Here is a 21,447-nt window from a genome sequence, read left to right as displayed (position 1 = left end):
ACAAGCCCTAATTTGTGTCCGCAGAGCGTTTGTTACCCATGTCAGCCCTGCCTGGCCCATCAGACGGGGCAGAACGTGGAGGAGGAGGAGGAGGAGGAGGAGGGGGAGAGAAGGAACGCATCTGCAGAAAGGAATAGATTTTTTTTCCACTTTAAAAGAACCCAAAACAATCCCCCCCTCCCCACCCCCACCAAAAAAAAAAAAAAACCAACAAAAAAAAAACCCCAACAAAACTTGGCTGATAACTCGGATTTAAAAAGAAAGGCGAGGAAAAGCCCCAGCCCCTTGCCTGCGCGGTCGGGAGGACGGGAGGGCGGCCGGCGCGGCGGGCCGGGCGCGGGTGCCGGTGCCGGCGGCCGCGGGGCGCCTGGATGCACGGGCTGTAGGGTGGAGGGCATGGCCGACAAGCGGCGGTCCTCGCCAGGCACCACCATGAGCCTCAAGGCTCACGCCTTCTCCGTGGAGGCTCTCATCGGGGCCGAGAAGCAGCAGCAGCAGCAGCAGCCGCCGCAGCGGCAGCCCAAGCGGCGGAAGCTGGGCGGCGAGGACGAGGCTGCGGAGGACGAAGGCGGCAGCGGCTGCTGCGCCAAGAGCTCTCCCGCCGCTGCCACCGGCAGGACCTGCGGCGACATGGACCTGGGCTGCGCCGCCCGCGCCCCCGCCGGTGAGTGCCGCCCCGCCGCTGCCCGCAGCCCCGCTCCTCGGCCGGGCTCGGGATCCCCTTTCCCCGCCGCGACCGGCGCTTAGATTCCCCGCTATCCCTTCCGTCTCCCCACGCTGCGTGGCACCCACCACCCTTCCCGCTGGCCTGGCGCTGAGCATCCGCGGCGCCCCTCGGACTCCGGACGGGGCAGCGCGGCTGCCGGGGGTGTTGTCGGTGCCGCAGCGCGGTGGAGCGGCGGCGGGGGGCTGTCCCGAGCCCTGTTTCCGAGGAAAGGCAAAAGCGATTATACGACAAACATTTGTATGTGCGCTGCTAAAAGTGCATATGCCACTATGTATTATAATTATGTGTGCATCTATCTATCTATCTATCTATCTATCTATCTATCTATCTATCTATATACACACACACAACACCTTAATATTCGCCCGTGTGTAATTTGCTGGGCGTGGAGGGGAGCGCAGTTTCACGCTGCGGGGCAGAAGTCCGTAGCCGAACGAAATGCGCCTTCGGCCTCGCAGCCCGGCCGTGCTGCCGGGCGCGGTGCAGCGCTGGGGCAGCTCGTCCCTGGCAGCCCGGCCGTGCCGCCGCGGTCCCGGCGCTCCCCCTCCCCGGAGCCGAGCCTGCGGTCCGGGCCGGGCTGGCTCAGGCCGTCGCTGCCGCCGGGCTGGCTGCTCGGCCGGGGCTGAGGGAGCCGTCGATCGCGAATCCGCGCTGCCCCGGCCGCTCTCGCTTCCTCCGCTCTCTCCGCAGGCGGCTGCGAGGAGGGTTTCCTGGCGGCCTCCCCGCCCGCCTCCCCCGGCGGCTCCCCCAAGGGCTCCCGGCCCGGCTCGCCGCTGCCCACGCCGCAGGCGCCGCGGGTGGACCTGCAGGGCGCCGAGCTCTGGAAGCGCTTCCACGAGATCGGCACCGAGATGATCATCACCAAGGCGGGAAGGTAACGGGCACGGCGGGGCCGCCACCCGCGCGATCCCGGGGCGGGCGGGCACTTCAAAGCGGGACAAAACCGGGGGAACCCTCCAGATTTACGAGGCAGGTAGATGGCGATAATGTTAGATGGGCACGGGAACATGTGGCGCTTCGGGTTTCCTGTTCATTAGGGCGAGGTCTAGGAGCGCCGTGCCCTTCTGGGGGGGAAGCTTTTCCCCTTTCCAGGGGATACACATGGTAAAAACCTGGGAAGTATAAAAGTATTTGAACTTATTAGAAATTACAAAAACATATTTTATTGAATCCATATGCTACCGTCTGCATTTTCAGAGAGGCTTTATTAATGATTGAAGCGCAGTCTTAAACAGCACAAAGCTGCATTTGTCTTAAGAGAGTCCAGTCGGGGAGTTTCTGTTTTATCTTACAGGTGCACTGAAAGAACAGCAAAAACTAGTTAGTCCTAGTCATGTTTTTACCTTCCTGCTTATTCAGAAATGGCGGAGATAGGATTTTTGTTTCCAGTAACTACTTTTAATATATTGTTTTTTAATATATATATATAAACACAGCAGCAAATACTGAGTAAAGTGGAATAACTTTCAGGTTTATAAAATGCAGAAGAGTATTTTATTAGCTTGCAGTCAGGACGTTTCTTTCTTTTTTTTTTTCTTCATTTTTTTTTTCTTCGAGAATGAAGTTTTCTGATAAAAAGCATGCCAAGCTAAGAGCTGAGGGCAGTTTTATGTTAAAACCACCTCATTGGTTAATTAATCCTTTTTTTCCACAGAAGGGTCTAAATCTTGAACATTTGGTTTTTCGTCGTTTTTGTTTTATTTTTTTTTTCAGAAGTTTGCTCATAGATTCGTTTCTGCTTTCAATAAAGAACTTTTACTATACCTTTCAAAGACAGAGTAGCTCTCGCACTTCACCTTTAGTAAGTTGCAGACAGGAAGTCCCGTGTCAATAAAGACCATATTGTTGGGTTAGAGCATGGCACATTGGCTTTTATAACTGCATCCTTGCGGTGTTATAATTGTATCACCGTGGATTTAGCTTTCTAATTCGCTGCTACAGCAACGATACACCATTTTCTGCTGTCACTTGAAACTTTAGTGGCAATTTGCCTTTCTGTAAGCATTGGGCTTCCTGGGTGGAGGTGGTGTTTGCACATCTCCAGGAATACATTTCTTACTAATATCTCAAATGGGCTTTAAATGTGTGTACTGCTAAAGCAAAGTCTCAAACTCAAATGATTTACTGTCTAACAATAAAGTTGCAATGATGTGCTAATAGCTGTACTCCCAAAGCGTATCCCCAAACATACGAAGCATTGTTCGAGTAAATGCACTTTAGAAATCTGTTTTGACATATCGAATGGACCATTTCATGGCTATGTAACTATAATCGTTCAATAGGACTCTGTAGGCTAAAAGGAAGAACGAGAAAAATCCCACGAAGAGGTTACTTTTCCTAAACAACCATTCCCGAGTCTGTTTCGGATTAAAAATGACCTCTCTCTTTCCAATGTTCAGGCGGATGTTTCCTGCAATGAGAGTGAAGATCTCAGGTTTAGACCCACATCAGCAGTATTATATTGCTATGGATATTGTGCCAGTGGATAACAAAAGATACAGGTATGGTGACTTTTAGGCAAAAAGCATACTATGTCAGCTACAAGGTGCTTGGCTGTTGGAAGAAAATACTAACACAACATAAATTAGCAGAAGATCTTGTTTAACTCTCCTTAAAGGTTCCTATTTTCATCCCAGTGTATTTTAAAGGACCTTATTGTACCAAATAGGCAAAAGAAACTAAAGTTTGTGTTGAAGCTCTTTATGATACATTTGACTCACACTGTGCTGTGGGCAGATGCTGAGGTTTGGCTTTCAGAGTGCAGTTCTAGTGCAGTCAGGAAATGTTATCATATTTTATTCTTCCTCCTGTCAGTGGGAATTATTTCCTATTAACAAATAAATATGAAAACATAATTTTTTTAGTGCCAAATGATATTAACTTTAATTAATAATATTAATAGCATGAAATCTCTTTTAAATACTTATAAGCTAACTTTTAAGTCATGCTTCAAATTGCTTCTATAATTTAATTTAAAAGCTGTTTATCACTGAGATATTTGGTTGCTTAGACTCAAAAAAGGTAATATTTCTAATTACTGTTATTTAAAGAATTAATGGCATTATTGTCTGGAGAATGAAGTGAGGAATAGAAGAGGTTGTTCTTTGAATATTTAGGAGTAGGGATTTTGTGCTGAAGCTCTCACTATTTCGAGGGTAGTTGTGTTTTGAGGGAGCTGGTTGGGCTCTGCAGAAGCCACTGGTCCTGTAGAAATGTTTGCAAGATTGGGCCCGCAGCAGTTCCTGTTGTGAGTTGAAGCAGTTTCTAAGGTCTTGCTTTATAGATGCAATCCCATGCTCCAGAGTAGCCGGGGGGGGAGGGGGGGGGGGGGGGGAAAGCCTGGCCAGAGTAGCTCAGAGGAGACAGGATTGGGTCTTTACCAATTGTGGGTTTGATTGCTTTAACCTATACTTACTATAATGTAGGGAAAACCGCTGCAGATTTAATTCTAGAACTAGGAATATTTCATACCAAGATTAAAAGGTTGGTTCTGCAGGAATGCTGCCTTGTTTCCTAAGCAAATGCTGCCCTGTGTTTTTCCTGTACTTACCTCATTGTCTGCTATTTTGTAATTTTCTCATTTGGTGTATAAGACCTTTCTTAGGACCATTTTAGATTTTGAGTTTTTCAGCAAGGAGCATCAGATACCCCTCAGATAATGCCCAGCATATACAGTCAGGAGAGTCTTTCCTGTCTCTCTACCATAGAGGAAAAAATGCTTCTTTTTCCTTGTACCAGTGCAGTGCAGTTCAAATGGAACCTTTTTTCTTTGTGTTGCATGTGCGCATTTACTTAACAATCTAAACATACAATTCCTAGAAGGTCTCAATAAATAAATTAATAAGGTCATAGAAAAAGCAAGATGATAACTCAAAATTAATCAAAATGTTAATACTAAAAATTAAACACGGTTGTAGTGCATATGAATTGTTTAAACATCATTTCATTTAAAATAATTATAGTCATACTGACCTGCACTGTCTCCACAGTGTGATACATGGTGCCCAGAAAACTGAAGTAACTTAACAAGAGTTGTATGGAGGGTGATATCTTATTAATTGACAAACTTGAATTTTTTTTGCATTCGTGTATTAGTAACCATGACTTTAAGTTTTCCAATAAATATTAATGTTTTACATGTTTTACTTGATGACACTTCTCATCCTATTCTGTGTTTTTTATTGCTGGCTTTTATTTCAACCCTGGCTGTTCGTACAGTTTCACACACTGTCTTGCAGATCTTTAAATTTCATAGACATGACAGCAGTCACATGAAGCCTAATCTTTATCTGACAGGGCAGATAGCAAAACTAATGGAAATAAAGAAAATTACATCTAGGTCTGGATTTCTAGCAAAATTTGACCTTATAAATATTTGTAAGCTTAAGCTGTAGCTCAAAATGTGTATTTATCACTAAATTTTTATTTATGTGTATTTATAACTTTATTTATTTTTCTAGGAAAAGCATATATTTAGTATAAACCAAGAAATATAAAATAAATTAAAAATGTTACAATAGTGATCTGGAGTAGAGAATTTGTCTCCAGGAGAGAATTTCACCACCATTCTAGATTTTAGCTATGCAGCTTCATCAGAATTGTATGGCACGATACCTGCATTGGATCATTTTTTTTTTCGGTTCTGACTATGTTGCTTGTCTTTTTCTAATAAGGAACTGAATTGTGCTAAGGTATTACTTGATAAAGTAGTTCTTATTTTCACTTAAAAATACAACTGAATTACTGGACTTTTAATGTACTTGGAAAAAAGCCCTTTTCAATTAATACTTTTAAAACTGCTTTGTGACTTATCTGCCTTCAAAATAGGTTTTCAACCAAAGCAGGCACATTTTCTGTTATAAAATCACCTCGTCAGCATTGTCCTATCAAATTAAATACAGACTCCATGTTTTCATTTCTTAACCTTTTTGCAATACTATTGAAGCCTATTAATATGGTTTACTGAAATATCAAGAGCATAGTTTCATATACTTTCCTTCTTTTTCCCAATCATAATGTTCTTTCCCTTCAATAGCTTTGTTTATAGAGTCTTACATTAGAGTGAACATGATTCCAAATATGGAATTACTATTCAATTTGATAAAAGAAGGACCAGATTCTTCTCTGTTTGCTGATGCCTTTTCAGAGCTGAGCGGTAGCAATCAATGAACTGACACCATCTTAAAGTTCATTTTGAAACCTAGTGTTGAGACTGTGACTGATTTTGGAAATAGTAAGGTCAGATCAGAGCATGGATTTTCACCTTATTTTTGCAGGTGCCAGGACTATGTTTTGAAACAAGCAAAAAAAAAAATTCTTTTTATTTATTCATGCAAAATTGTGTCCTTTCATGTTTTGTTAATTGATGGGTTTTTGCTGTAAGCATGGGCCCTAATTTATTAATGTTGAATGGGTCTAATAAATTGTGTTGGTGCTTCTGGTTTAAGGGATTTGTTTTCTTTTTTACAGGTATGTTTATCATAGTTCCAAGTGGATGGTGGCTGGCAATGCTGACTCCCCGGTGCCGCCTCGTGTTTATATTCACCCTGATTCTCCTGCCTCGGGGGAGACGTGGATGAGACAAGTGATAAGCTTTGACAAACTGAAGCTTACCAACAACGAGCTGGATGATCAAGGACATGTGAGTACTTGCTCTTTGGTGGCACTATGTGTAGGCACATTGCTGAGCCCTTAAATGCTCTGACGTACAGCTTCGGGGTGCCAGAAATAGGATTGACTTTTCAGAGTTGTTTTGGAACTTTACTGTCCAGATCTAAAAGCTTCTTACTTTCTGCTCCGATAATTAACTGCTTATTAGAGCCTGCTGTTTTACTCCCCCCTCAAATAGAGAACTCCTCCTGCAAAGTAAGACTTTACAAGGCTAAATTGCCTGATACAGAGGGGCAGAATTGCTCTCAGTATTTCCCACCGAGCGTGTTACTCGCGACTTCTGCTACGATCGAAAGGGGCGCTTAAATTCACAAGTGGCTAGGAGAAACATTAATAGTGTAATAACTTCACATGAATAAAAATACACTTAAGTATTTTCTTAACTTAAACATTTGTGTGAAATCCCGTGAGGTGTTAATAATTGCAGTCAAAAACGAACAACATGGGAGCTGGGTTTGCTCCGATGATGATTTATTACATACCTTATGAAGCAAGACCCTTTCACAGCTGAGGCTCATTACTTCTGAAAAAGCTGGCGAAGACGTATGCAGTATGAGTGTTCTGTTTGCAAGTTCTAAATTGTTTAGTTATGACATTATCTAATGTGACAAAATGTGTTATGTTAATATTTCCTTTTCTCTTCAAAACTGTTGAAACATGGCAGATGTAAGGCAGTATCATTCCAGCAATCCCTAAAATAGTTTCACTTGACACCTTAAGAAATAATTAAAAAATGAGGATTGTTTTTAGTCAGGGTGAAGTCTTTGATTTTACAAACTGCTGTAATAAATGGCAAATGTTGGCATCCTTTCAGAAGGAGCATCAAATTCCAAGAGTTAGAGTTTTAAGATGTTAGAGGAAAGTTTTGAGGCAGGATGTGGATTCCATTGTCCTTAGCGTAACCCAATTTATTAACCAGGATACTTTCTCCTTCAAGGAAAGGAGTGAAAGAAAATATAACTGGCAGGGAGCATAAAGATACCACACTCATCTTTCAGTGTGGTTGTAACTCTGCGACACTGAGCCAGGTGTTTTGCTAATACACAGTCTGAGATTTTTGCCCCCTTATTTGTGTTTGCAAACACAGTTAACAGAGGCAGGAATACAGGAGTGATGCTGACCTACCAAATGTGATAACAAGGATAAAAAGACTTCCATTTGTGCAATAATTTTCATTATTTTATCTTGTTCTTCCTTAAAGGAAATGTGGGGTATTCACATCTCTTAGGTTAGCAGTGCATTTCTTTGGAAAATGCAGAAGAGGTTTTATATTGCTTCTTTCCAGAATTACAGTTTTGTAGTCTGATTTGGCAGTGTCCATTTGAGTTAAGATTAGCACATGATGTTCCCTTAGTTTCCCCAGCATTTGTGTATTTGTGACTCCTTTTGAGTGGGAGTTGATTTCCCTGAATCCTGAGTCTATCCTAAGGGCTCTGGAAGTGAAGCAGATGCAAATGGATAAAAAGTTGCTTTTCCAGCAGCAAGCTGGTTTTTGTACTGGGTGGGTGCAGAGGGACAATCTGTGGGTGCTGTGGTCCACCTGTGCACTAGCAGTTGCAAACTGCCCTGTGATAAAAATCTCAGCTATGCAGAGAATTGTGTTACTGTATTTTTCCATCCCATTTCTTAGCTTTGTTTTTATTCTGAACTGAAATCTGTGTAGTGTACACATCACACCATTATTTGTAATATGGGGAGATATAAATTTTCTGGTCTTTAGTTAAGTATTTCGGCTTGGAAACAAGGGAAGCAAAGCTCAAGTCCAGTTATTTGAGACACATTGAACTGATTCAGAGCTATGGCACTGCCCCTCCTCCCCAAAGTGGAAATTTAAGTATTAAAATAAAAGGACAAAAGAAGGATGACTGTAAAATAATTTCATATTTCTCAAATCTGGGAAATTGCAAACATGTCATTCATAATTACCAGAAAAGGCAAAAGCAGAAAGCAGAAAAGTGTCTCTTCCAATGGGTACATTTTTTCTTTTAAAGCTATGGTAGTGTGGAATGCTGTATTGAAAAAGCTATGTAGCCTCTGAATGCCTCTAGCAATAATGGAAAACGAATAATCATATTTTGTGATGAATATAAAACCCAATTGTTTCTCATAAGCAAGAAGAAACTATTTTTCTCAGGAGGGTACCAGGGGACGGATGGCGAATTGGAAGAGCTATGAGTCAAGGCTGCAGTGTCCCTCCAATATTTGTTCTTATATCAGAAGTTCTGACTCTCCCACCCCTGTATGGGACACGGGGTGTATTTTAGATTATTAGAAAGTGGTTTCTTTTTCCTCTTGTGTGTAGGCAGAGCAGTTCAGAGAAACCTCAGTGGGGTTTCCACCATGCGGTGTTGGGCTTTAGCTGTTGTTCTTTGGGAGTGCTTTCCCTGCTTTCTGGTTCTGGCAATTCAATCCTTGTTGAAATTGTTCCTTTATGCTTCCTGTGCTCATCAAAGCTTTTGCAGAGTTTTTGTGTTAAAATCCCACGGGTAGGTTTTGATCTTGCAGTAGTTGATATAGGGAGCTTGCATGACATCAATCTAGAGCCTTTCACCTAATCTACAGTATTAACTCAGAATCTCTGAGAGAGGTGGCCCGTGTCCATGGGGATAGAGACAGTATTTGCAAATAGGCACTAAGGTAGAATTCCTAACCCATATTTATGTTGTGGTAGTAGTTTGTGGCAGCCAGTTCATTCCCCTTGCATTGTGTTGCCCTGGGATTAGCATTCCGTAGAAGGAGATCAGCCATCTCTAAGAGACACTGCTCGAGCACTTTCCAGATTCTGTACTGCCTGTTGCTGTTTTCATCAGCAAGTGGGAGTTTGTGAATATGCAATTTTATAGCACTGCTCAGCTCAGATATTTTGAAGTACATATCTGCACACTGGACACTCTCTCATACATGGGTTCCGCTTGCAGTCTGCAGAGATGAAGCAAAATGTGTACGGACATGTTGTCCTTGTGTGTTTCTGATCTCAGAAGGAGCTCCAGGGTGAATTCCCTGCTTTGGAACTGCTGTGTTCTTGCAGAGTCATTAAGACACACTGTGGCTTTTGTGTGTTCCGTCTAAGTTGTGATGCTAAGGAAAAGTAAACCTGGATTTTGCAGTCTTTGCTGGAAAGTGCGTGGTCTGGATGCTCTTTGTTAATGTCTCTCATCCCTCTCTCATCTGTGGAGTGAGTGCTGCATTGTAAAAGCAGTCTCTCCCTCCGGCTGGTTAGAGCTGGCTAGTTTTTCTATTTCAATGCAGTTTTTAAACTGAATTTCAGTGGAGGGGAAAAGTCAATATTTTTTATGCTATTTTCCATGCTTTTCAACTGAGTATTTTTTGATGCAGAGGAACATCTTTTAACTTTTAGTGAAAATGAGTCTGTTAGTTTGTTAATTGTTCCTTGGTGGTTGGGGTGGGTTTTTTCCCCATTTACTAGTGGGGCGAGGCTGGAAGCAGAGGCAGACTGTAACTCTGCCCAGACTTGGCTCCAAGTAGCAAGCTCTGTTTACAGTCAGTGGGCAGTTATATGTTCTCGTCACAATGAAAAGCTGTGAAACATCAGTATTTGCACTTGCAGTTTTCATCTTAGTACAGAGGGAATCCTTGCTCCTCAGCCCCACACACTAACTGCAGAGAGCCTGAGTGCTTGTGCTTTGGAGGGATTTGCAGGATTTTTGGCAAAAGCAGCAGCAAGGACTGTGTCGGTAGTGGGGAGGTGTCTGTGTCGCCTTGGCAATGCCAAGTTGCCGGAGGATTGGCGTCTCCCCTGTGAAGGAGCATCTGGCTCTCATTTGTTCTGGCTGAGATGGTTTTACCATGGTGGTGCTCATGCTCAGGGTCAGCTCAGAGGCCTCATCGTGGCAGCAGCTCTCAAAAGCCATTGCAAAGGTAATCCCAGCTCTTTGTGTCTGCAGGTGCTCTGGTGGCCTTTGCTCTGCCTCCTACCTGTGGGCTCCTTGCTGCGGTGTCTTCCACCTGATGACGATTTCTTGACAGCTGCTGCGGCCAAAATATAATTTTACTTTTTGTGAGAGAGGTTTATTCCCACATGAAGTGTTTTGTGCTTGTTCTGTGAGGACTTTGTAGAGAGGGCAGGCTCTTCAGCTGTGAGTTCAAAGTAATGCCAGTTCATATTTGGGAACACAGTGAGACTTCTGATTGGGGTTTTTTGGTGTTGGATTTTAAAGGCATGAAGGGAAAGTTGCTGTTTCTGCAGATAAACTGTTAGATCCCTGTTGGTGCTTTTGAATGTGCAAGCACTGTGAAATGAAAAGCCAGAACCTCCTTTTCCTGAGTTTTTTCTTCACAGTAGCTTTAGGTGATGCTTTGAATAATAGAACTAGGCTTTTTTTGGAGTGAATGTTGCATTTCCCTCTCCTTTTATGTCCTGTCTTCATACGCTGCTCTTTAATTCACAAGGGTTTTGCAGATATGCATTATTTAGATTTCAGAGTCCTTCAGATCACTAAGAAAGATTCCATTGTTAGAAGACATGGTACAAAATCAAGAAAAAAAAATATTGCTAAGGATTTGCTCATTGCCAAAACAGTGTGTCAGTGCGGGAAATTTCAGTACACAAGAGAGGCCAGACGGGTTGCTCTTAGGAGATGACATGGATCAGTTTGGCTGTAATAGCCACCCAGATAAGAAGTGGGAGGTGTTCATCTCTGTGCTGCTTTGATTTCACTTGTTCTGATGTGTGAGCAGAGCTCTTTGTAGCTGCCAGGGTTATCGTTGATGTGTGGGCCAGCAGTGGTTTGCACCATGGAGCTGATGGGGTCAAGTAATCCGTGTGGGAGAGAACGTATCATGCTCAGTGGCACCCAGACAAATGGCAAGGCACAGAACAGCAGTGGATTTGAACTGTGCAGCATCTTTTCTTGATCATTTCTTTTTCTGTTGCACCAGTATCTCCCCTGGTACCACTGGGTGTTCACAGGAAAACAGGGTGGGGAATGTGCTGTCCTCTCTGCATTTTCATTTTGTAGATCTTTGCCACTGGAGAACTGAAAGGAGTGTTGTAAAAGAGAAAACACTTTTGCACGATTAAAAAATCTTGTTCTGTTCAACATTTCAGGAACTTGAAAAAGACTTTATATGAGAATATCCATAGGGCACTCCCTGGGCAAATTAATTTGAGCCTGTGATGTCATTGTCAAAACCTTACTCAAAGGCTAATAAAACCCCTGATTATTCAGAAGCTTGCCTTACCAAAACAGGGTCATGTAATCTGGCCAGGACCAAGTGTATTAAACTAGCCAAACTCTAGTTTATCCAAATGAATGTAATGTCCTCTATGCAATTTGGGTGAATGAACTTCCATGGTGTCTGACATAGGGGCTCTGTTGAGTGCTTGAGCACACGCACGTTCTGAGCCTGCTCAAGGAGCAGGAAATTAAAAAGCTTCCCCAGAATGTTGATTAGTGGTTCACCAGGGCAATAGCCATAGGACTATTTATTTATCAAGTTACTAATTTCTGGGGCTTCCAACAATAATAGTTGAACTTTAACTTTTTTCCTTGAAATCTTCTATTTTAATAGTGGTTAGCTGAAGTGGAGTAAAATAAAGGAAGAATTCTGTATTTTAATTCTCCTTTAAAATTGGGGTGCAGCGCCAAGAGGTATTTGTATGCTTAATTTTATGCAGTGTAAGTTCATCCACTTCTCTTTTACAATTTATTTTTAATTGAGTTTTTGCATGCTGGGAGGGGTTTTTTTAATTGAAATTGTCTCTTTTATTAGTTGATTGCTATTAACACTTCAGAGTTTTGGGTTTTGTTATAATTTTACTCTTAAATTTATGCTTCTTCTGAGTGTGCAAGTCTCAGCTTGTGTTCCAATTAAGATTTGTTTCCAGTCTTTGGGATATAAGGAAAAATTGCTCCAGTAGCATATCCTGAAGGTTCCAAAAACAAAACTCAAATTTCTGCTGCTGTCAATCCCGTTAGGTCAAATCCAGACTTCAGTGGAAAAAAGTGACAAAAGTTTCATAATTCCAGTGGGACCTGGACTTCACTCCTGAGTTCTCTTTTTTTTTTTTCCTATTCTTTTTTGAGCCAGTTTCAATTGAGCCTATCTCTGAATTTGGAGCTCCTGAGTCGTAATTTTTAAATGCTTAGGGTTGGCAATAATATAAATGCACAGGGATTAGACTACTGTAACAAGAACCTTCAGAGGTTAAAGAAAACATTTGATTTCCAGTAAGTGGCATGGTAAACACATACCATAATCTGTTCCAAAAAGTTCTTAGTCCTGAAACTGCAGGGTGTCCTTTCTAACAAATGTTATCTTTTTCCTTTCATGACCGTGTAGATTATCCTTCACTCTATGCATAAATACCAGCCTCGTGTGCACGTCATCAGAAAAGACTGTGGTGATGATCTGTCCCCTGTCAAGCCCATCCCTTCTGGAGAAGGGGTGAAAGCTTTCTCCTTTCCAGAGACAGTTTTCACTACTGTCACAGCTTACCAAAATCAACAGGTAAGTTGGTCTTTCTGATTAACACTTTACAGACTTTTCAGAGCAGACCAGAGATGTAAGAGATAGGAGAAAAGCAGATACTTTCATTATATCACTTATTAAAACAGAATTATCTAAACCCTTTTTTTTTACTACAAGTAGCTTTCACTGTTAATATTGCTATAGTGCCTGGAGGCAATTGCTGAGCCATCAGAGATGCTGCATGCAAAAATTCTTTCTTATTAAGGAGCTCACACAGTCTAATTAGCATGCTTAATGGTGTCTTGATTATAAACACAGCATTGAAGAACAGAGCAAAGAGCAGTCTGATTTTTAAAGGTGTTTCTGTACCTTCAAATGTAGATACATGAGAGAATTTTTAAAGCAGTTTTGTTCCTGACTCCAGTGCTTTTAATGCTCCCAGGACCTTAACAGAGAAGCTGAGTTCTGAAGAAAGTTGCAGTTGTTTATATTAACTGCATTCAGCTTATATTATTAAGGGCAATTTATCTGGGTCCACACGGATTCAAAGTCAAAAGTAGACTGCAGGTTGTATCACTTGGCCCTTCCTACCTCTCTTTTAATTATTAGCATACATGACACCATAGTAAGTGTTGTGACATTTGATTAATTCCATAAAAATTATTGCAGCTGTATTCTTTGAAATTACATACACATTGATAACTTTGCAAAGAGAAGAGCAGGACAGCCAAGTAAATACTGAAATATAAGTATTTGGTGCCTTTCCCACGTATTAAAATAAATTACGGTTATTTGGGGTGTGGTGTGTTTTGCTGGGTTTTTGGTTGGTTGGTTGGTTGGTTTGGTTTTGAGTTTATTTTCATGGAGGGTAATAACATAGAGATAATCTTTCTTTTCACATTTCCTTCTTGATCAGTGCAGAAATAAAATTTAATTTAAATTTTATTGCAGTTAGACAGTGTACTCTCTTAAATGAAGAATGACATTGGCCTGAAGTTTTTTCTCAGTATTTCTAACTGGCCTTTGGAAGCTTTAAATACCTATTAGCATCTCCGGGGATGTGCAAAAGTAATGATCCAAAGATTGGTCCTTATTTTGCTGTTTCAGGACAACCATCTTAAACCATGCAAATATGAGGATGTAGCTCTGTTAGCTGTTTTCCATCAGGAGAGTTGTTTTCTGTACTACTTATCTGAATTTACAGGTAATAATTTCTCTTAATCATATTCACAGATAACTCGTCTGAAGATTGATAGGAATCCATTCGCCAAAGGCTTTAGAGATTCGGGCCGTAACAGGTAGGTGTTGGGTAGGGGCTGGGCTTGTTCCTGCTGACAGAATCAGCTTGTGAAGGCTGTTCAAGGTGAACACTTGTACTTACAGACAAATTTATTTGAGAACTCAGACTGCTTGAGGGACCACTCAGACTTCCCAGCAATGTTCTCTGAGTGGTGAGCTCCCACTGCTACACCTCTGACCATCTGGGTCAAGAACAGGCTGGCACCCGGCTCGACTCATGTACTCAAGTTTCCTTTCTGTGGAAGCAGTGACACACCATGAAGGCTGCAAATGTACTTAATTGTATACTCAGTCTATGATTTCAGGCTCTGCTTGAAATGTCCTCTTTCTCCTGGCTGGAGACACAAGTTGCATATACCACTGTCAAACTACAAGCTCAGGTTCTCTTGCATGTAAGTGGCATGTAGCATGGATTAATGGCTTGTTTCCTTGTTAAGGGGGAGAAACTGATTTGTGCAGTAACCTTTAGTACACCTGCCTAGGAAGTGGGAGACCTGTGTTCAAGTGTCTGTTTAGTCTAAGGAGTTTTAAATCTGCTTCCTAGGTGAATATCTTTTCTAGCAGGCTATACAGGACCTTGAAATGAGACCAGTTTCCACCTCTTCTGTTGTGGATGGACTGATTAATTTCTTATTCTCTCTTGATCAGTGAATCTTTCAAAATAGCAGTGGGAAATCTGAGTAGTGCAAAGTGGAGATTTAGGCCTGGTCTGGGCTGCCAGTGCCGATGAGGTATTTTATCCAATGACTGTTTATTGCAAGCTACTTAAGTCTGTTTTGAATTGTATGTTAAACCATTTCAGCTAAAAAAAAGAGCAGTATTTCATTGTGGTGTGTAGTATACATCAGTTCCAGTGACCACATTGCGTTTGGTGTCTGCAGCTTCTATATTTATGACCAGGCCTTGCAGAGAAGGGAGCAGACTGTGCTGGTAGGAATGATCAGAGAGTTTCTTTTTGACTGTTGCTTTATCAAGCTTCTCTATTAGCAGAAGCTACAGCATTAAAGCCTGTTTTGTGCTTGCACCTGAGTTACATAAAACCTGAAACTGGACAGCAAATGAGAGTAGTTTTTAGAAAATTAATACTATGGAAGGGTTGAGGTAGTTGTAAAGAGGCATTCACTGCAAGTATCTTTTCAGTACGTCTGAGATTTTGTCTTCTAGCAAGAAATAAGTATGTTCTGTGGCCACTAACACGTGGAGTTCTGCCCTCTTTTGTAGCCTTCTGGTTAGAAATTAAGTGAACAGTAGCTTCCAGGTAAATGCAGTGACTGAAGAAACAAAACATACTGTGTGTATTTTAGGAAGAAAAGGGTTGCCATACGTGCCCTGTTTGAAAGCTCTCCCTCTCATAGGCAGCGTCTCTGCTGTGCTTGCCATTTGCAGAACTATAAAATAAGTACTATGGAACCTCCTAAAAAGTGTGAAAACCTGATCCTCTGAAATGTGCAAATTTAGGTGGACTTAGAATTTCTTCCATAATGTTATATGAAACAAGAGAAGATATCCTTTTAGACAGAAAGGAAAGACTTGTTCGGAAACCAGTTTTGAACAGGTTTTAACATGGCACGACAGCTCTGGAATTACCTGAGAATGATGCAAGAGTACTTACTCTATCTGCAACCATACAAATACAGTTATGGGACTGGGTGTATCAAGAGAGAGGTGTTGTTTTTTTTTCCCCTAGCTGCTAGGAATACTCTGGTTCAGACATTAGAAAAAAAAAAAGCAGGATTTTTAATTGAAAGTTATTTTTTATGGAAGTGGATTAAGAAGGCGTGTCCTGAAGGAAGAGCCAGCATCTCTAAAATGTTTTGAAGCAGGCTATAGATGAGGTCTGAGTGCTTCTACTCTACAAACACACTCGTTACAGAATCGACTCTGCAAACTCCTGTTTGTTGCAAATTGACATTGTTTTACTGAAGTCAGTATCACTGTTTTCTCCTATAGTCTGCATTTCTGGTTAAGTGTGTTAGGAAATTCAGCTCAGAATCTTAATTGTCAAGGAAAATTTCTATTGGTATACTCAGTGGATTATTATTTTCCTCTGTTACTAAATGCTAAAATTAAATGCTAAGGTTCTGTTATCCTCATTGTTCTAGCTGGTGCGTTTATCATTGAGTCATTTTGGTCTGCAGCAAGTTTTAAAAAAATACTGTGGTAAAATTATACCTGATTTTTCAATATTGCTTTAATGCAGCTATCTTACTCTCCACTGCTGCATGGAGTAATTCTGTTTAATTAAAAATAAGCCCTTCTAGGTCATTCCTGTTCAGTCCCACAGGCTATTTTACAGAAATCAGTAGCTTCACCCTTTAAAAACATTCCCTGTGCATTTGCAAAGTGCAACAGAATTTATGTGCTGAGAATAGTTTCATTCTTCAGTTGGGTCTTAAGTTTGACCCTGTAAAAAGTTTTACTCAGGAAAGGACCAGAATTTCTCCATTTAAATACTTTGGGAAAAACATAACTGTTTTGTTAAATAAACTTAGGCATTTGATAGCGCAAATTAGGGTGGTGATAAAATGTGGAAATTGTTTGAAGGCATCTTGTATAAATTATCGCCTTGGCTACACTCCTCCAGGAGGTGGCTTTTATCTCCACTTTAACTAGAAATGAAAATTCACCATTACTGCAGAAAATTAAGGCTATCTTTTTAGTCCAGGTTCAGCTAATAAATGCTTTATAAATGCTTCCTGACAGACATTTGTGTTCCTGCTGGAAGGACTAGTATCAGAACATGTTGGTTGCTTCAAATTGGGCTATTTGCATAATTCAAGTTTACAAAGCACTGCTGCTCAAAGGCAAGCACTTGGGTTTGGTGTGTGCCTGATGCTCACCCTCAACGGGCCTCTGGGGCCCAGAAGCCAGAAATAACACCAAAATTATACCTCTAAGTTTATATATCTCTGAGGTGCATTTTTCATAAATAACTGTCAGAAAACAAATGTGCCTTTACCTTCAGGAAACAGAGATTCTTCTAGATAGTGTCTGCCACCATTGTCTATGCAGTTACTTCTGTTTTCTCAGGACACTGTTGCAAGAAAATGAGCAAAGACTTTTAGTTTCCAAAGGCATTTTGCTTTGAAAAACAATGTTGTTTCATACATTGTTTTAGTAGTAAAACAGCTGTACATCCATGCCTTGCTCATGTTCTAAGTGTGATTTTCCAGCACATGAGTAATGACTGGGAATCCTGTTTTAATAGAAGTTGTTGGTGGATCATCTTTTTTCTAGGAAAAAATAGCAGATTATCCCTCCGGCAGTTAAAACTGCCAGTTAAAACTTTAACTGCCAGAGGGATGAGCTCTTGAAGACATACCATACTAGCAAAACTTTAAAATCATTTTAGACAAGTCTTCCCACTCAAACAGCCCTCTCAAAAGGCCCAAAATATTGAAACAGAGAGCCAGGCTTGTGGAATTGGAAAACGCTTTGTGTATTGTCAGCCCAAGTGGTTGCAAGTCTCTGGTCTCATGGATAGGCTGTATGGCTCTTTTTAAAAAAGTAAAATCAAGTTGAAAATAATCCTGAAAAGTTACTAATTTTTATGCATTTCTGAGTTAGAGTATCCAGAGATGTGTGGCAAAATACAGCTTGCTTTCATGACACTGTGATTCTTTTGTTTTAAATAGAATGGGACTGGAAGCTCTAGTAGAGTCTTATGCCTTCTGGAGACCTTCACTGAGGACACTTACATTTGAAGACATACCTGGGATACCCAAACAAGGTAACAAGTGTATTTGTGTTCTTTCAAAACAAAAATGAGAGGTGAAGCTTTGCCTGTCATACCTTACAAAAGTCTAGGGAAAAAAAAGTCTAGTCTATTGTGTCACTCACAGTACAGAAACAACCAAATAACCACAGTGCAGCCATCCCCCTCTCATCAGAGTTATTCTAAGTTAGAAAACTAATGCTAGCTCAACCACTGTGGCAATAAAAGCACTAGATTGTAAAGAAAAATCAGGTCACATGAGGAGGGGAATGCCAGTTACATAAGGATTGAATAACCTATTCCTTCGTGTTATTCTCTGGCTAGATGCAAAAGATAGAGATCACTTACAGATGACTTCTGCTGTACTCATCCAAATTGCAGTGTAGGAATCACTTGTGTTTTTAAGAAAAAAAAATAAAAAAGGAATGAGAGAATAAATGTTCTCATAAGTAATGAGTAAATAGAAGGAAGCTTAATTTTTCTTCTTAGAACGCCTTCTCAAAGACCTGAAAATCATTCAGTCAATAGGCCAACAAACTTTATCTGCATCCTACAGCTTAAAGAAATGGATTTCCTCTCCATCTTGCTTTTTCCTGCTCCGCACTGTTTGTTGGAAACCTCTTTATTTCCATTTTCCCCATTGTGAAGGTAGTGTCATGAGTGAGAAAAATATTTAAATGGCCCATTTGAACACAGAGTGGAATCTCTGTACTCTTTTCTGAGTTCTTTTATTTCCAGAGTATGCCAATGCACACAGAAGACCTCTCAGCCTTTTCCCAGCTAAATCAGAGATATTGCTCCCGATTCTTCACATTTTCTGCTACCAAGTATACAAACATCCAGTTTGCTTTCTTGATAATGTATTGACTGCAAAGTTGTTAAACATCTTCAGAACAAAAATCCAGAACACAGAGAAATTCAGAGAAATCACTTTCATCAACATCTTAGTTCACTCTTTTGAGAAATCTTTAGGATGAGTTCTTGATCTGGGCAACTCAAAGGAGGTTTTGTGCCAAGTCATAGATACATTGGATGAGTGTTGGCAGAGTTTTGGGTATAGCATGGGGTGAGGGACGGTCTCAAAAAGGCCTTTAACGAGAAGATAAAATGAGACCTGAAATACCTTGTCAGACTGTTTAAGACTGGAAGCCAACTGATGATGCAGTTAATCAATTTAGAAGACAGACCAGCTTTTTTGGCTGTCTGTATGTAGGAGCATTGTTTGAGAGCAGGGGAACTGCTGCCGTGAATTTCTCACTTTGTTTTCTGCTGTTGTCTGAGATTAAGATTGTTGAAGTTACTCTTGATAGTCTGAGGATGGAAACTGAGATCCTTGCAAAATCTTTAGTCATCTATACCTTGGACATAGAGACTTTGTGAAAGACCCCATTAGAAATTTGTCCTGGTTGTTAAAGCTGAAAGTGCCCATCTTCATGTAGTGGAGGCCTTGATGGAGATTAAAAGAATGTGTCTTATACCAGGATTTCTGTAATGTGGCGGTGTTTAATGGTGCCTTGTGCTTGTGGTGTCCTTTTAACAAAGGAACAGCAGCAGGCAGTGTTCATTAATAAAAATTTTTCTTTTTACTAGCTCAGCTATGATGATAATCTGTTAACTTATTGACAGCACTTGTCTCTTTGCAACATCAAGCTGTTTGATTCATAAACAGAAGGTCTTCATGGTTAAGTGTCTTCTGCCTGGGAGACTGTAAAAGGCCCCAGTTAATTTTTCTACAATCAGTTTTCAGGAAGATGCAATCTTTTAAGAAAAGGAAATGCTCCTTGCAGCTGGGAAACTTTCAGTCCTGAGAAAAGGCTTCACCAGTAGCAAGCAAAGTGTTTTCAGGAGCATGCGGCGCTGGTATTTGTTAATATGAAAAGTTCTGGTATCAGTAAATGAACAATTTGCAAACAGTTTGCTGCACACCTGTGCATTCAAGAAATGAAGCAGCTATGCACAGTATTTAGCTTATACTTTTCCTGAAGTTGTTCTGATTTTTTTTGGTTGTTCTTGGAATTTTTTGGTTTGAAGTCAGAAATTTTGTCTTCTGAAGTTTTGTTTTGAAGTTGGGAACTTTTCTGGAGATGTTATCCATGACAGCCTCTGTCATCTGAGTTAAGGATGACATCTAAACTGGTTTCTCAGCTGGTGCTCTGACAGTGACTGGCACAGACTTCTTGAAACTCAGTCTGGACTGTAGCAAGAGTATAGACAAGCCAAAAAATCATAATTTTGGAGAATGCTTCCTGTGATGTGGTACTCACTTGTCTACATCTTAACTGCCGTGTGATTTCCTTCCATGTCATATAAGAAGCAGTTAACCTTTCAGGCAGGAGCTCTAAGTACTGAGTGATGGTTGTAAAAATGTAACTTGAGTTCTCCTTCTTAGTCAAGTTGTTTCTTTAGAAACAGGCAACGGGTATCTCACACATTCTCTTGCACGTGTATGTAGAAGTTTTTAGTTAAATTGAGTTGGATTTCATCTCAAGGGTTATTATAAAAGATGAAGGTCTTGATCTTTCACCTAGGAAGCTGACCTTTCCCAATGTGCTTCTTACACTGTAATATTCTCTTCCAGGAAATGCAGGTTCCTCTACTTTACTCCAGGGATCTGGCAGTGGAGTGCCATCTACCCACCCTCACCTTTTACCGGGTTCCCCTTGCTCATCTCCAGCCTTCCACCTGAGTCCCAACACTAGCCAGCTGTGTACCCTTGCTCCAGCTGACTACACAGCTTGTGCCCGCTCAGGCTTGACCCTGAACAGATACAGCACCTCCTTGGCTGAAACCTACAACCGGCTCACAAACCAGACCAGTGAGACCTTTGCACCCCCAAGGACTCCCTCCTATGTCGGTGTGTCGAGTAGCACAACTGTGAATATGTCCATGAGTGGCAATGACGGGGATGCATTCAGCTGCCCGCAGACTGGCTTATCCATGCAGATTTCAGGGATGTCTCCACAGCTCCAGTACATCATGCCTTCCCCATCCAGCAATGCCTTCACCACTAATCAAACTCACCAAGGCTCCTACAACACGTTTAGACTGCACAGTCCCTGTGCGCTTTATGGATATAACTTTTCCACATCCCCTAAACTGGCTGCCAGTCCTGAGAAAATCGTTTCTTCCCAAGGAAGTTTCTTGGGGTCCTCGCCAAGTGGAACCATGACGGATCGGCAGATGTTGCCCCCTGTGGAAGGAGTGCACTTACTTAGCAGTGGGGGGCAGCAGAATTTCTTTGACTCTAGGACCCTAGGAAGCTTGACACTCTCGTCTTCTCAAGTGTCTGCACATATGGTTTGATGAAGCCTTTAAGTAAAAGTACAGTATGTTTGGTGTCTACAATGTATTTCTTTTGGAATATGAAAGGACACTCGATGTAGCTTGTAAAGTGTGTGTATATATAATATGAGAGGAAGTTTCACTGAAATTTTGACTTGCTTGTGGCCAGATTATTCTCCTATTTTGAGTTACACAGTTTGCTGCAGTGCAGACTGCTTTAGTTTTCTGGTATAATACACTTAGTTGTATAACACATTGGGACATATGCAACAAATTAAGTAAGACTTCCTCCCCTTTCCCCCTCCTCTGTTCTAACCCCTTT

The 21,447-nt window shown here is 41.3% G+C and overlaps 1 protein-coding gene across 1 annotated transcript; it reads left to right on the top strand.

Moving 5' to 3' along the window:
- Positions 1-203: 203 nt before the first annotated feature.
- TBX18 (T-box transcription factor 18) lies at positions 204-21,146 on the top strand. The gene is made up of 8 exons (XM_062488652.1): positions 204-664; positions 1,418-1,601; positions 3,127-3,228; positions 6,197-6,368; positions 12,701-12,868; positions 14,063-14,127; positions 17,764-17,858; positions 20,422-21,146. The coding sequence occupies exons 1-8, from the start codon at positions 397-399 to the stop codon at positions 21,144-21,146; spliced, it is 1,779 nt and encodes a 592-aa protein (XP_062344636.1). The 5' UTR covers positions 204-396.
- Positions 21,147-21,447: the final 301 nt, after the last annotated feature.

Source organism: Cinclus cinclus, chromosome 3 (assembly GCF_963662255.1).
Source record: "Cinclus cinclus chromosome 3, bCinCin1.1, whole genome shotgun sequence".
NCBI lineage: Eukaryota > Metazoa > Chordata > Aves > Passeriformes > Cinclidae > Cinclus > Cinclus cinclus.
Note: the sequence above shows the minus strand (reverse complement) of the source record. Positions and strands in the feature narration are given on the sequence as shown.

Excerpts from the sequence above, each read along its gene's own strand:
- TBX18 (XM_062488652.1), top strand. The coding sequence starts at position 397 with ATGGCCGACAAGCGGCGGTCCTCGCCAGGCACCACCATGAGCCTCAAG. Across the intron at positions 1,602-3,126 it reads ATCATCACCAAGGCGGGAAG|GCGGATGTTTCCTGCAATGA; the intron begins GTAACGGGCACG and ends TCCAATGTTCAG. Across the intron at positions 12,869-14,062 it reads CAGCTTACCAAAATCAACAG|ATAACTCGTCTGAAGATTGA; the intron begins GTAAGTTGGTCT and ends TCATATTCACAG.